At 46.3% G+C, this 14,339-nt stretch overlaps 1 protein-coding gene across 1 annotated transcript in view; it reads right to left on the reverse strand.

Annotated features, from left to right (window-relative positions):
• LOC138472522 (protein NDNF-like) overlaps positions 1–14,097 on the reverse strand; it is an 83,498-nt gene extending 69,401 nt beyond the window's left edge. The window contains exon 1 of the mRNA XM_069610749.1: positions 13,729–14,097. Coding sequence (XP_069466850.1) covers positions 13,729–13,762 — 34 coding nt within the window. The 5' untranslated portion in view covers positions 13,763–14,097. The remainder of the gene's footprint in view (positions 1–13,728) is intronic.
• Positions 14,098–14,339: the final 242 nt, after the last annotated feature.

The raw sequence follows: 14,339 nt of genomic DNA on the forward strand, positions 1-14,339 counted from the left end.
GACTACTCCCCTTTCATCGATCTGTGCTGACTGTACTCACCCTGACACTGACTCATTCCTCCTCCCACTGTCTGAACTTATGAAGGGCTGCCCTGATGGAGACTGGATATTGTCGTTTTCTAGGCCCTCGTCTTCCTTGCAGTCACCTTAATTTAAGATCTACCCAGCTTACATGTGCCTATTCTCCAACAAGACTGTAGCCTTCTGGCCTGAACTGCCTCCCAGCCTCCATTCTTAGCAAACTGAGCCTCCCGCTGTTCTAACTCACAGGAGGTCACTGGGGCTGACTATATTACACTCGGTTCCCTCCTCCCCTTGGGTGGGTCTGTCACCGAGTATGTGCACCTGCAAGGCTAATGAGTGAAGGCTAGGATTGGCTGGGTTGCATCCAGGGTTGATCCGAGCTCAGGGGGTGCGACTAAGCCTATATCTAGCTTGGTTACCATCTTGTTTTTTACACACCCTGCAGTTGCTTGCACTGAGTTGTGCCCTGCTGTGTTTGTAGCATGTGAATTAAGAGGTGGAAACATTTAAGGTAGGTTTTCCAATGCTCTTGATTTATTTGTGATGCTCGGCAAGCACGTAAAATGGATACAGTGCTTCCACGGCTTAAGATTTGCTCGCCGGGAACAATGGCAATGCAGTTTTGCTTTAGACGTCAGTTTCCCAGTATTTGGGAAGTTATTGATTTAAAAGATTTTGTTCAATTTCCGTTAAGAAAAGGTAACCTCTCAGGAAACCTGTCACGAAATGTATTTCGCTCATATTTCGAGTTTCTGTCTAGCTACGTAATAATACTCATTATGTTTGGTTTATTCTTGAGGCCCCATTAAAAAAAGCTCGGATACAGTAAGAAAATATATCCACACTAGCTGCACCAATGTGGGCCAGTCTAGCCATGTAATAACACATTTAAAGTTTGCTTTATTGTTGATTGCCAGTAAGAAATGCCATGCCACGTTAAGAAAATATATCCAGACTGGCTGCATGAATATAGACCATTCTAGCTATCTAATAAGACTTACATATTTCTTACCCTTGATGGCCAGTAAAAAATGCATTGTCACGGTAGAAAGATATATCCAGACTGGCTGCATGAATATAGGCCAGTCTAGCTATGTAATAACACTTATATTTTCCTTACCCTTGATTCCCAGTAAAATATGCCATGCCACAGTAAGAAAATATATCTAGACTGGCTGCACCAATGTAAAACAGTATCGGGTGTAGGCCGGAATAGCCATGTCAGAACATATATGCCAGTAACAATACAAACAAATGATCTGACATAGCCATGTCATTGTAAGGAAATATGACCATACTGCACCAAAGGGGTCCCCTAACCACCAGCATTATGGCCCTCATCTTCCTCCTCCTCACTCACCCCAACCCCCACCATGCCTGCACACACAAAGCAGTGGTGGCCCATCTTAACACCAGTGTTTCCCTCCATTCCAAAACACCCCTGCACATACACACACACACACAAACACACACCCTTGCACACAAATTCATACACATGCGTACATATGCTTACCTGCTCGTGCCCTTAGCTCGCTGCAGCATGGTGAGCCTCTTAGTCAGCATTCAGGAACACACACGCACATTTTTCTGGTGCGAAGTTGAAAGGCTGATGGGGCCAGACTTCGTGCTTGCCGCTGACCTCTCAACTCTGTGGTCTGTGCCTTTTGTGTAGAATCCATTGGGCTTGACAAAGAAAAAAAGTCACGTAGTGTAGGACTTGCCCGAAGGGGGCCTGCAGCCTGGTGTTGCTGGGCATGTTTCTGCTCCTTTCAGCCTCTTAAATTAGGGGGCAGACAGGAGCAGTGACTTCTTAGAAATACCAGGTGTAATTTCTTCCTGATGAAGAAGGTGCTAAAGTGGGGAGGGCTTAACCAGTCTCTAGGGTCCCAACAAATAGACAAGGGGGTCAGGACCGTCCAACAGTACCTGGTAGTTCGATAATGTTGAACCAAGCTTCTTATCATTGTGCGAGCCGTTCGCATCAGGTCCAGATGCAGCGAGTTATGTTGATCCAGATAGGTAGCAGGCAATGAGTCTGGCTCAAACTGAGGCTTCTTGTGGTTTGATGAAGCCTTCTAACAAAGCAGGTCAATGGAACAATCACCAGGCTAGGGTCGTTTCAATGTTTAATGATGGGTTGAATATGGCCAAGAAGCAGTGGTAAAAAGCCTTTCCTCAGCCGTTCGGGTTGAGGCAATGACATACCCTGCTGGTGTAGTTCAGCAGCAAATTGGTTAGAGGATGCAGTTACAGGGGTTCGAAGAATTCCAAAAAGTGGCAAAGGTAGCACCACGGTTTCAATTGTTTTGAATGTGTTCAAACGCAGTCGACGATGGTTTTATGCAGTTCGACATTACAGAAATGCAATAGACCAGCTGCTTTGTTTCTTCAGTTGCTGTGAGTCACAATCCAGGGGCTCAGGGACAAGATGAGTCCTTGCTCTTTCTCCCAAACCAGGGAAGGGTGCCTAACACCTGCACATATCCTTCACCTACAATTAGGTTCTGAGTACCAGTGTAACTGGGAGAGGGGAAGGTCTTGCTCCAGCAGCAGTTCACACCCCTACTGTCCCCACGGAGTGGGTAGACAGCATAGCATGCCTCTGCTTGGATCACTCAATCATCACATTATTGGCTTAGGGCTCTGGAAAGGTCAACCCTCCCAAAATGTATTATTCTTGGAGTTCAGGAATGAATCAAAGAAGGAGTGTGAGATGCTCTCTTTTATAGGCAAAGGCCCACAGGGGGATTGGACAAATGAAGTCTGCTTTAAGTGGTACAATTCCTGTATTTGTGACAAGCATGTTTTGCCTTATTGTATCATACACACAGTGCTACATGCATAAAGAGGTGTAGGAGGCAGGAAGGAAAGAGAGATATAGAGAGCAGGGAGAAACAAGATGGTTCAACCATTCCCCAACTCTGGTAAACTGGCTACACTAACTACCACCCCTTCTCAGACTCATAGCATCAAATGCCCTTTGTCATGCAACACCCTAGTGTGAATCTGGTCCTTCTGTTTAGGTTGTGCCCTTTGATTGCTGTTTCCTGGGACAGCTCCTGCTGACAGCTCTTGGGCTAGAGAGAGATGTTACACACACTCACAAGGGATCAAAAGAGTGGCAGGCTTCCTTGCTCCTGTCCTGCTGGTTGCAGCAGAGATAGACAGTATAGGGATAATGCAGACAGCCTGTCCATGGCTGGCCTGGGTTCGCAGGGTTCACAAGTATATGGCACAGATCAGATGTGGCTTTAATAATTATGTGAATTCCCATCCACCATACTCTAAACTCATAGATGGCTTATGTTTGAAGATTAAACTGCCATCAGGATGATAATTCCTCATAATCATCTAGTTTTGAAACAGAGATGCAGATTTAAATGCAGCCTCTGCATTGCAGTGCTTTGGCGGTCACGTCAGCTGTCTAAGATGCACCTGTGACCTTTCAACCTGCTTTGTGCCACTGGGGAGCAGGTGCTGCAGGTCAGGAGAATGATGCAACAGGGCCAATGTGTCACTATGTTTTTGGCATGAATCTTAGGGAAGGTGGTCTGATTAGCAGAGCTCCCTTTCTGAGAGGGAATTACCAGCATCATTATACTAATGAATACAAATGATCAAAGCCAGGACATCTGCTTCCTTTTCAGGTAGCAATTCCGCCCAGTGGTGGTGCCCTTTATCCCCATGATAGCAGGCACCACTGCCCACTGACCTCTTCTTAACCCTCTCAAACGTTGAAGACAAGAGCAGTTTTCCCAATGATTGTGCAACGACGTTGTGCTACAAATCAACTCTACAGTTATGATTGGTTAATTCGGGAACACTTATTTTTTTAAAGAAATCATCTCCACATGTGTTAATTAATTCAGTTTCTTTTGAATAAAAACAAAACATTTGATATTCAGAACGACATTCTGACTGCAGGTATTTATTACCGGTTATTGTAACATTGCAGCGTCTGTGTTCTTAGCGATCATTATGAGTTTATTTAGTTTGTGCTATCGTAACCCAAACATATTTCTTCGGAGCACAGATAGGAAGGAGATGGGGTGTATGAAGGGGCACACAGATTGAGGTTGTTTTTTGGTTATTTACCCATCCCTTACCTGTCCGTGGCCATGCTACTCCCTATGGCCATAACTACCCACTATCTAGCTCCCCGAAAAGCATCCATGGGATCTATTTAAGATAGTTTTATCATGCAGTAACATCAAATGGTGTGCTGTTTAGGGCGCATCAGTGTTATTTCTAAGCAGTCATCTGAGATTTATTGGCTTAAATGAAGCTGTAAAACGGCTACTGTTGTAATATAAATGTCTTGGATAAGTGTGCCTACAGTCAGTAGATTTATAAGCAATATGTGTGTCCACACATCTGTTTCTTGCACTGAATTCCTGTTAAAAACAAACTTTGTCAAAGCCAACATTTTTGGCATGTGCTTAGGTATTAGATAGGCATTTACCAGGCACTGTTATTGTATGCTCAGGTTCTCACATCACTGTTAAACTCTTGCCATTTTATGGTAAAATAGTACCATTATTACAGTGGCAGGCAAATGCCTATTCCATGCCTACTCAAAAGATAAAACTGTTGGCTTTTCCAATGCTTGTTTTTAAATGGCCGTATTAGCATTTAACTATCATTGCCTGCAGTATTCGTTGGGCTCTGAACCCATTCGATGTTAGGAGAGACACAATGCAAAACAGTTTAGAGATACGAAAAGTAAGGGATGGACGAACGCTTTAAATAACTAGTAAAAATGTATTGCTATGATAATATTAAATGTAAGCGGTCCCAGCGGAGTAGAGGATACAGGCCTACACAAAAGTGTGTGATTAGAAACATGTGAAGGACGAGAGGAGTGTGATTGCAGGTCTTTTTAGAGGATCCAGGCTGTTTCATAAGAGGATGAGTCCATTTTGTGGTGGAAGGAAGAGCCCACAAGGAAACAGCTTCACGATTATACGCGTTTTGGGACCCTGTGAGCAAGTTCTCTCGAGTGGGAGCCGGTGGCAAGGCCTGAAGTTAGTGATGTACCTTGAAGTAGGCTCTATTTAAGAAAGGTAGTCCTGCAAATACTCAGGAAACTAAAACGCTGCTCTAAGTCAAAGATATAGTTCATAAAATACAACTACTAAGTTTTACAAATATTGTGTTTCAAATTGCAGTCAGTATCATGAGTTTCGTCATGAATGTAAAATGTATACACATTTCAGCACATTCAACCTATTGCCACCAGGAAATGGATGGACTTAAAATCTATGAGAAGTCTAGATGTTTCAGCTGGACCTTAAGATGCACCTCCCCTCAGTCGGTGATGCAATAGCACACTGGCCCTTTCTTTCACTCGGGACACATAATGGTGCGCACTCTCCTCTCCCGCACAATGCCCACGTCCTGGACCCGTTCATATTTCGTCAAAGGGGCCGAGTGAAATAGTCAAGCATTTTATTTATTTATTTATTTATTCTGTTATGATTTCCAAAAAAACGTACACACATTAAATACAGAGCCATCATCAAGTTTTGCCATTTAACTGAAATACAAGGGATTCCATGTATAATGCATAGGAGCAGAATCCTAACTGGTGAAAACGGGGGTGGATAAACAGAGAAACACTGTAGATGTCGTCACATGGATCTCCTAAATGCAGCTATGAGGTGGGGCGGGGCTTTCTGTGAGTGGGACACATACGCCTAGACGCAAACATCATAAGAGCAAAGGTATTCAAAGGAGATATGTTGCTGGTAGGACTGCTACCTTAACCCCACTGCAGCCCAGTACAATGTTCATGGCGTCAAGGTCTACAAATGAAATCATGATTATACTCCTGACTATCTCCGTAGTGTCGTTAACTTGTTCAGGGGAGCAAATTAATAGCAACAGAGAAGGGACTACCGTGAAATTATCGGAAAAAATGACCCACTGGAGAAATTACCTATTTTTTTTGTATCCATTTTTTAAAAAATAATAATGCACTGGGAGACCCCCTCATTCGCCCCACACTTCCCCATGCCTTAACCTATACCCTTACCCACCCCCATCTAGTCTTAATAAAAATGGAGAAAAAAACGAACAAATTTGACACAACAAATTCGGCCCTTTCTCATTAGGTATTTTTGTATTCGATCATTTCTGCAGATAGCACAGAAGAGAGAAGCCTCCATCGAGTGTTAAAGAAGGTGTGTCTGGAGTAAGCAAAGATCATGGCTGTGGTGAGGCTGTCCCAGGCACAGGAGGAGCCATGGTAGGCTGCCGGTTATGCGTCTTATGCACCTTTAATAAACCCTCAGGCCTCATTTAAACCTGTAAGAGCACCTCGGTGAGCTCGCCTACACCACTCCAGCCTTATGCAGTCCTCTAATTATTTCTGAAACTGGCCGCCAGGGAAAACCCACAGGCCAAGGCACCCCACCACATGCAACTACAAAACGGTGATTCACGAAATATACATCTGCTGCCTTGTGCCTACCAAAAAGTAAGGCGCAGGTTGTGATTTGGCTTATGGGTGGTACACAAGCAAACATGCATAGTTGTGCAAACAGACAAAACACAGATCAAAAGGATACGATAGGGTACACACTGTTTTATTGGTATTAGCATTAGGTAAAAAGATTTGACCTAAAACATGAATTAATTTTTGTGACCTTTGTTTCTGTTAAATATATATATGGGGTGGGTAAGGGTATAGATTAGGTTGAAGGGAAGTTGGGTCGGGGGTTGCGGAGGGTGCTCCGCCTTACTTTACTTTAGGTCAAATAAATACGAACAAATGTGATTAGGTCAAATGTTTTAGGTCAAATAGACCCAAACCGTTTTATTGTCTAACATGTCACTTTTTAGGGCTTTGAAATGTCAGCGCGTGTTCGGTCCTTGCAAGCTTTATCGTGGCGATACACTTTCTTTGCATCTTTATCTATTGCGGCTGGACAGCGTGCGGGGGCAGCAGCCAAGTCTACACGCTGCCCAGTCATAACAAATAAGAGCTAATGAAACGCGTCATTAGAAGGGGTCCAACTTCATTCAACGTAGGAGATTTCCAGACAAGCACTGATGAACAGCACAGCGAATAGGTTACCAAGAGACGGAATGACTGTTGCACTGCAGTTGGGAAGCAGATGTGGCAGGCTTTCAAACAGAGAATACCGGCACATCTCCACAGGGGTGGCATGCTTTCAAAAGAAGAGCACCTGCACTTCTCAGCCAGGGTGGCCTGCTTTCAAACATAGAATACCGGCACTTCTCGACAGGGGTGGCATGCTTTCAAAAGAAGAGCACCTGCACTTCTCTGCCAGGGTTGTCTGCTTTCAAACAGAGAATACCGGCACTTCTCGACAGGGGTGGCATGCTTTCAAAAGAAGAGCACCTGCACTTCTCAGCCAGGGTGGCCTGCTTTCAAACATAGAATACCAGCACATCTCCACAGGGGTGGCATGCTTTCAAAAGAAGAGCACCTGCACTTCTCAGCCAGGGTGGCCTGCTTTCAAACATAGAATACCGGCACATCTCGACAGGGGTGGCATGCTTTCAAAATAAGAGCACCTGCACTTCTCAGCCAGGGTGGCCTGCTTTCAAACAGAGAATACCGGCACTTCTCGACAGGGGTGGCATGCTTTCAAAAGAAGAGCACCTGCACTTCTCAGCCAGGGTGGCCTGCTTTCAAACAGAATACCGGCACTTCTCGACAGGGGTGGCATGCTTTCAAAAGAAGAGCACCTGCACTTCTCAGCCAGGGTGGCCTGCTTTCAAACAGAGAATACCGGCACATCTCCACAGGGGTGGCATGCTTTCAAAAGAAGAGCACCTGCACTTCTCAGCCAGGGTGGCCTGCTTTCAAACATAGAATACCGGCACTTCTCGACAGGGGTGGCATGCTTTCAAAAGAAGAGCACCTGCACTTCTCTGCCAGGGTTGTCTGCTTTCAAACAGAGAATACCGGCACTTCTCGACAGGGGTGGCATGCTTTCAAAAGAAGAGCACCTGCACTTCTCAGCCAGGGTGGCCTGCTTTCAAACATAGAATACCAGCACATCTCCACAGGGGTGGCATGCTTTCAAAAGAAGAGCACCTGCACTTCTCAGCCAGGGTGGCCTGCTTTCAAACATAGAATACCGGCACATCTCGACAGGGGTGGCATGCTTTCAAAATAAGAGCACCTGCACTTCTCAGCCAGGGTGGCCTGCTTTCAAACAGAGAATACCGGCACTTCTCGACAGGGGTGGCATGCTTTCAAAAGAAGAGCACCTGCACTTCTCAGCCAGGGTGGCCTGCTTTCAAACAGAATACCGGCACTTCTCGACAGGGGTGGCATGCTTTCAAAAGAAGAGCACCTGCACTTCTCAGCCAGGGTGGCCTGCTTTCAAACAGAGAATACCGGCACATCTCCACAGGGGTGGCATGCTTTCAAAAGAAGAGCACCTGCACTTCTCAGCCAGGGTGGCCTGCTTTCAAACATAGAATACCGGCACTTCTCGACAGGGGTGGCATGCTTTCAAAAGAAGAGCACCTGCACTTCTCTGCCAGGGTTGTCTGCTTTCAAACAGAGAATACCGGCACTTCTCGACAGGGGTGGCATGCTTTCAAAAGAAGAGCACCTGCACTTCTCAGCCAGGGTGGCCTGCTTTCAAACATAGAATACCAGCACATCTCCACAGGGGTGGCATGCTTTCAAAAGAAGAGCACCTGCACTTCTCAGCCAGGGTGGCCTGCTTTCAAACATAGAATACCGGCACATCTCGACAGGGGTGGCATGCTTTCAAAATAAGAGCACCTGCACTTCTCAGCCAGGGTGGCCTGCTTTCAAACAGAGAATACCGGCACTTCTCGACAGGGGTGGCATGCTTTCAAAAGAAGAGCACCTGCACTTCTCAGCCAGGGTGGCCTGCTTTCAAACAGAATACCGGCACTTCTCGACAGGGGTGGCATGCTTTCAAAAGAAGAGCACCTGCACTTCTCAGCCAGGGTGGCCTGCTTTCAAACAGAGAATACCGGCACATCTCCACAGGGGTGGCATGCTTTCAAAAGAAGAGCACCTGCACTTCTCAGCCAGGGTGGCCTGCTTTCAAACATAGAATACCGGCACTTCTCGACAGGGGTGGCATGCTTTCAAAAGAAGAGCACCTGCACTTCTCTGCCAGGGTTGTCTGCTTTCAAACAGAGAATACCGGCACTTCTCGACAGGGGTGGCATGCTTTCAAAAGAAGAGCACCTGCACTTCTCAGCCAGGGTGGCCTGCTTTCAAACATAGAATACCAGCACATCTCCACAGGGGTGGCATGCTTTCAAAAGAAGAGCACCTGCACTTCTCAGCCAGGGTGGCCTGCTTTCAAACATAGAATACCGGCACATCTCGACAGGGGTGGCATGCTTTCAAAATAAGAGCACCTGCACTTCTCAGCCAGGGTGGCCTGCTTTCAAACAGAGAATACCGGCACTTCTCGACAGGGGTGGCATGCTTTCAAAAGAAGAGCACCTGCACTTCTCAGCCAGGGTGGCCTGCTTTCAAACAGAATACCGGCACTTCTCGACAGGGGTGGCATGCTTTCAAAAGAAGAGCACCTGCACTTCTCAGCCAGGGTGGCCTGCTTTCAAACAGAGAATACCGGCACATCTCCACAGGGGTGGCATGCTTTCAAAAGAAGAGCACCTGCACTTCTCAGCCAGGGTGGCCTGCTTTCAAACATAGAATACCGGCACTTCTCGACAGGGGTGGCATGCTTTCAAAAGAAGAGCACCTGCACTTCTCTGCCAGGGTTGTCTGCTTTCAAACAGAGAATACCGGCACTTCTCGACAGGGGTGGCATGCTTTCAAAAGAAGAGCACCTGCACTTCTCAGCCAGGGTGGCCTGCTTTCAAACATAGAATACCAGCACATCTCCACAGGGGTGGCATGCTTTCAAAAGAAGAGCACCTGCACTTCTCAGCCAGGGTGGCCTGCTTTCAAACATAGAATACCGGCACATCTCGACAGGGGTGGCATGCTTTCAAAATAAGAGCACCTGCACTTCTCAGCCAGGGTGGCCTGCTTTCAAACAGAGAATACCGGCACTTCTCGACAGGGGTGGCATGCTTTCAAAAGAAGAGCACCTGCACTTCTCAGCCAGGGTGGCCTGCTTTCAAACAGAGAATACCGGCACTTCTCGACAGGGGTGGCATGCTTTCAAAAGAACAGAAATGGCACATATCAGCAGGCGTGGAACACTTTCAAAAGAAGGGTACTGGCACTTTTTCAGAAGGGATGGCTGGAAGAGCACTGGAAGGTCTCTGCCGGGCTAGAATCCTTTCAAAGGGAGAGAACCAGCATGTCTTAATAGGCGTGGCATAATTTCAAAAGAAACACACGGCCAAATATCAGCAAGGCTGGTGTACTCAGAATGCTGGCAATTCTTATTAGAGTTGCTGAATCCAGAGCCGGTTGAGCCAAATGCCTAGCGCTGGCTCTGCTCTAGTGCCTTCGTGAAAGAATGGCCCAAATTGAGCCAAGCCAAGCATTCCCTCATACTCAGTTACACCCACAGAGTCAATTAAGGTGATACTGTCACCTAGTGACACTTATAAGAACTGCATGCAATCATCTACATGCACCTCAATACTTTATTTATCTCTTGGTAGGAATTGCATGTTGGTACAAAACTAAAGATGCAAAGGCAGCATGTGTGCTCGGAAACCTGCAAAATTCCAAACTGTGCAAACAGAAAACCTGGCTCCGCCACTTGGCCAATCTATGCAATCCTGGGGGAAAGCACTACTTAAATGGGTCATATTTGCCGGCTGCCACAAACGACATCACTTAGCAGTGCACTACACCAAAAACACACTTATTTATACTGTATTACACTGGACTGTTTGCTGCAAAGTTAATAAAACTATTGACCATTTACAATGTGCACACTGCGGGTTGAAGCATCCCTTAATTTGCTCATTGTTCTGTCAATTATGAGCCATGTTTCCCTCCTAATAGAAACATGTAATACATGACGTACTACACTGGTTGATGGGCAAGAGGTGTTCCCAGGGGCATTTTCCTTTACTGTATAAGGAACCTCCCAGCACAATTGCTTTTACTTTCCCATCTCCGAACGTGCTATGGGCAGTGGCCACGGAGTCTCCAAGTACCACCCAGTTTGTGAATGAGGCATGGGAGGCCACTGGTCTTGGGAAAGCCGGGTGCTTGCCTAGACATGAGGTATCCCACCCGCCAGGCAGCCCTTTAGTTTTTGTCCTCAACCTCTTACCATCCAGGACATGCGGGTGCTACCTGTTGCTCACACTTGTGTGCGCTGAAAGATGGAGGGTATCCCAGCTAGGGTTTAAGCCCACCTGAAACGGTACACAATTACCAGCTGCAAGTCTGTGTGAAACCTTAACTATACGTTGCTGACATTTTCATGCCGTTTTTTGCTCGTCTACGCTTTGAATGTACAGTTGCAAAATACAGGAGATTGTTTAGGCCAACATTACTTTGCACCCTGGTACATGTAGAGTTCCATTAGTGATGGCAAAAATAAAGCTATAATCACTATTTTTGCATATATATATATATATATATATATATATATATATATATATATGCCAGGTTGTTTTATAATGTGATGTGTGTACCTTTAAGTCATCTTTATAAAATAAAGCTTTATTTCAGCTCCTTAAAACTGACATTAACACACATGTATATCATCTGGAGATGAGAACATATGTGGTCATGTGTCTAAAGTGCAGACTGGGATAAAATCCCATTTTACAGAATGTGTGTGAACCTGGACATATCATGCAATTCCTCTGTGCCATAGTTTCCAACGTTAGGATGCAAGGTATAGGTTTCCTGTCATGAGGGCAAGTCGCGGGACATCCGGTATGTGTTGTGGGGGTCAGGGAGGAGGATGCCAGGTATCGGGGTTTTGCTGTAGGAGTCGAGGAGACAGGATGATAGGGATGGGTTTTGTGTTTGAGGGTGGGGCGGTGGTCTCAAGGGCTTCGTCTGTTGCTGTCTCAGCTCGCCTTTGCCTCTTTGGGCCAAGCCAGGCCCCATGGCTGCGCTCTGGCTGGGTATACCCATGCATTCCTTGGCTCCTCCACCTCTACTTCTTAGTAGGGAGAGACATGACATGTTTTAACAAGAGTTTTCCAGGAAAAAAAGAACGCACTTCTCACCAGGGGTACAATGTTTTTTAAAGGGAGGCTAAAAGCAACGCTTTGCGGGGATGCCATGCTTTCAGGGGGCGAATATTGCTAGGACTTTTCGTTAGGAAGTAGGGTATTTCTTTTGCACTCTCATACTTGTGTTGTTACTAGGCCATTAGGAATTCAGGATTACTACTAATAGAGCGCACAGAAAGAAGAAACAAAAAAACACACACACACACGACTCGGTGAGTTGCTTACTCACGCCTGACATGAAGTCCGCCTCAGATCTTTGGAGGTGAAACGGTCTTTTTGTTTTCATATTACAGATTTAGGCATTCGCTTAAAATGCCAAATTTAGAACAAGAAACCCTACCGGAACATGTAAACCAGGAGGGAACACATTATCCTACGGTAGGGATGTGCAGCTTCTATAGTTCTCCTTTTCTCTGTTTATGTTGATGCTTGTAATTTTGATTTTAAGATTAATAAAGCGGGTGGGGTCTGCAGGTCCCAGAATGCAAAGAAGTTGTCAGGACCAGAACCATCTATTCGCGCATGATAGGAGACAATTTGAGACCGCTGCTTAACCAATCAAGTATTCGCAGCAGGTCAGTTCTAAACGTGCAGTAGCTTTGTAAGTACTCCGACTTCTCCTCCAAGTGGTCCACTCGAGGATACAGCACGCTGCTCTTTTCAGAATAATGATGTGTTATTTATATAGCGCCTTAATATTTACATACAATATCACCCAACCAAAATTGGTACTCATTTATCGACCTCAGAAGGATGAAAGGCTGAGTTGGCCTTGCCGGGATTCGAACCTGCAACCTGCAGATCACGCTCAGATCGCAGCAGCGAGCGCTCAACCTGCTGAGCTATCTTACCGGCTTGCATGTGCCCCATGCCAGGCGAAGGCGGCACACCCAGTGGGTATTTTGAACTTCTGATAGGGTTATTATAAAAGCGAGACTACAAATCCCAGAATGCAAAGTTACAAACCTCGACTGGCTAGGCTCCCTACACCCTACACAGGGCGCCATGGGAGCTCTGTGTATGTAGTTCGCGGAAAGTAAACTAGCATCTAAGAGTAAGCATGGAGTGTCACGCAGGTATACGCTCTGTCACGCACACCGGGCGGGCACAGTGGGCATCTTTGCCACGGCCCGCCACAGCGCCTTCTGTCTTGAGCAGCGCTGTCCCCGCCCGGGTTCCCGGCTCAGTCAACTAAACTTGCAGTAGTGACACTTTACCTCTGCAAGGTAGAGACAGCGAATTGTGTGCATATTACAAGTCGCAACTAACTCCCGACAGCAGGCCGTGTTAGAAATGATCATGTTCGTTTGACGTCATGTACATATTTTTCAAAACCCTAAAATCGGACAACTACCTTAATAGCCATTATTCACTGACTTGTTTCATTTTGAAATACAAAAAAAAGCAATACATTTTTGGGAGATATTGATGCATTTGCTTACCTCGGAATATTTAACCAGATTCGTCAAACTGCGGCTTAATTCAACCCGCCTATCTTTATGGTCGAAGGCAACCGAAGAGCCTAAAACGTACTGTTGGTCGTGTTCTTACCTTTTCGAAATACAAGGTGCGTCTGTTCCTTCATACGGCATCCACGCGCACGTCACGTGCCCGAGCCCCTCCGGACACAGAAGGTAAGGAAATAAATAGCAAAGCGCTTAAAGTCGATTTTCAGAAGTAAAAAGGATCATTTCCTGCTCTCTGCTGTCACTATGTGGTCGCATAAACCCCGGCATTGAGCCCACACGGCTGCATCCATGCCGAGTCCCCGCTAGCCCCAGTTGCAGCTGTTTCTCCTTCTGCACTGAGTCCCCCTTTCCTCTCAGAGGGGCAGCCTTATTGTTGGGAGAGCCCGGTCCGGTCCCCTTGGTGACAAGATAGAGAGCTGGGTTTTGACAGAGATGCTAAGAGGCAAAAGGGAGGGATGGGTAACCACGGAGAGCGAGAGTGAAAGAGGAGTGGGGGTGGGAGGGAAGCTCTTAACCCTTCCAAATCCGCGATAATAGGCAGCAAAGGGTCAGAACATAAAAGTCAACAGCCTGTAATGAATGGCTCACTAGAACATTCCACACCACCTAGGACTGCAATTGATTCTTGCGCGAAATCTCATTAAAGTGGCATGATCATTTTAATACCCCCTGGGGGCGCACGTGGAGTTGGGA

This window comes from Ambystoma mexicanum, chromosome 8 (assembly GCF_040938575.1).
Source record: "Ambystoma mexicanum isolate Mex_15411 chromosome 8, UKY_AmexF1_1, whole genome shotgun sequence".
Lineage (NCBI taxonomy): Eukaryota > Metazoa > Chordata > Amphibia > Caudata > Ambystomatidae > Ambystoma > Ambystoma mexicanum.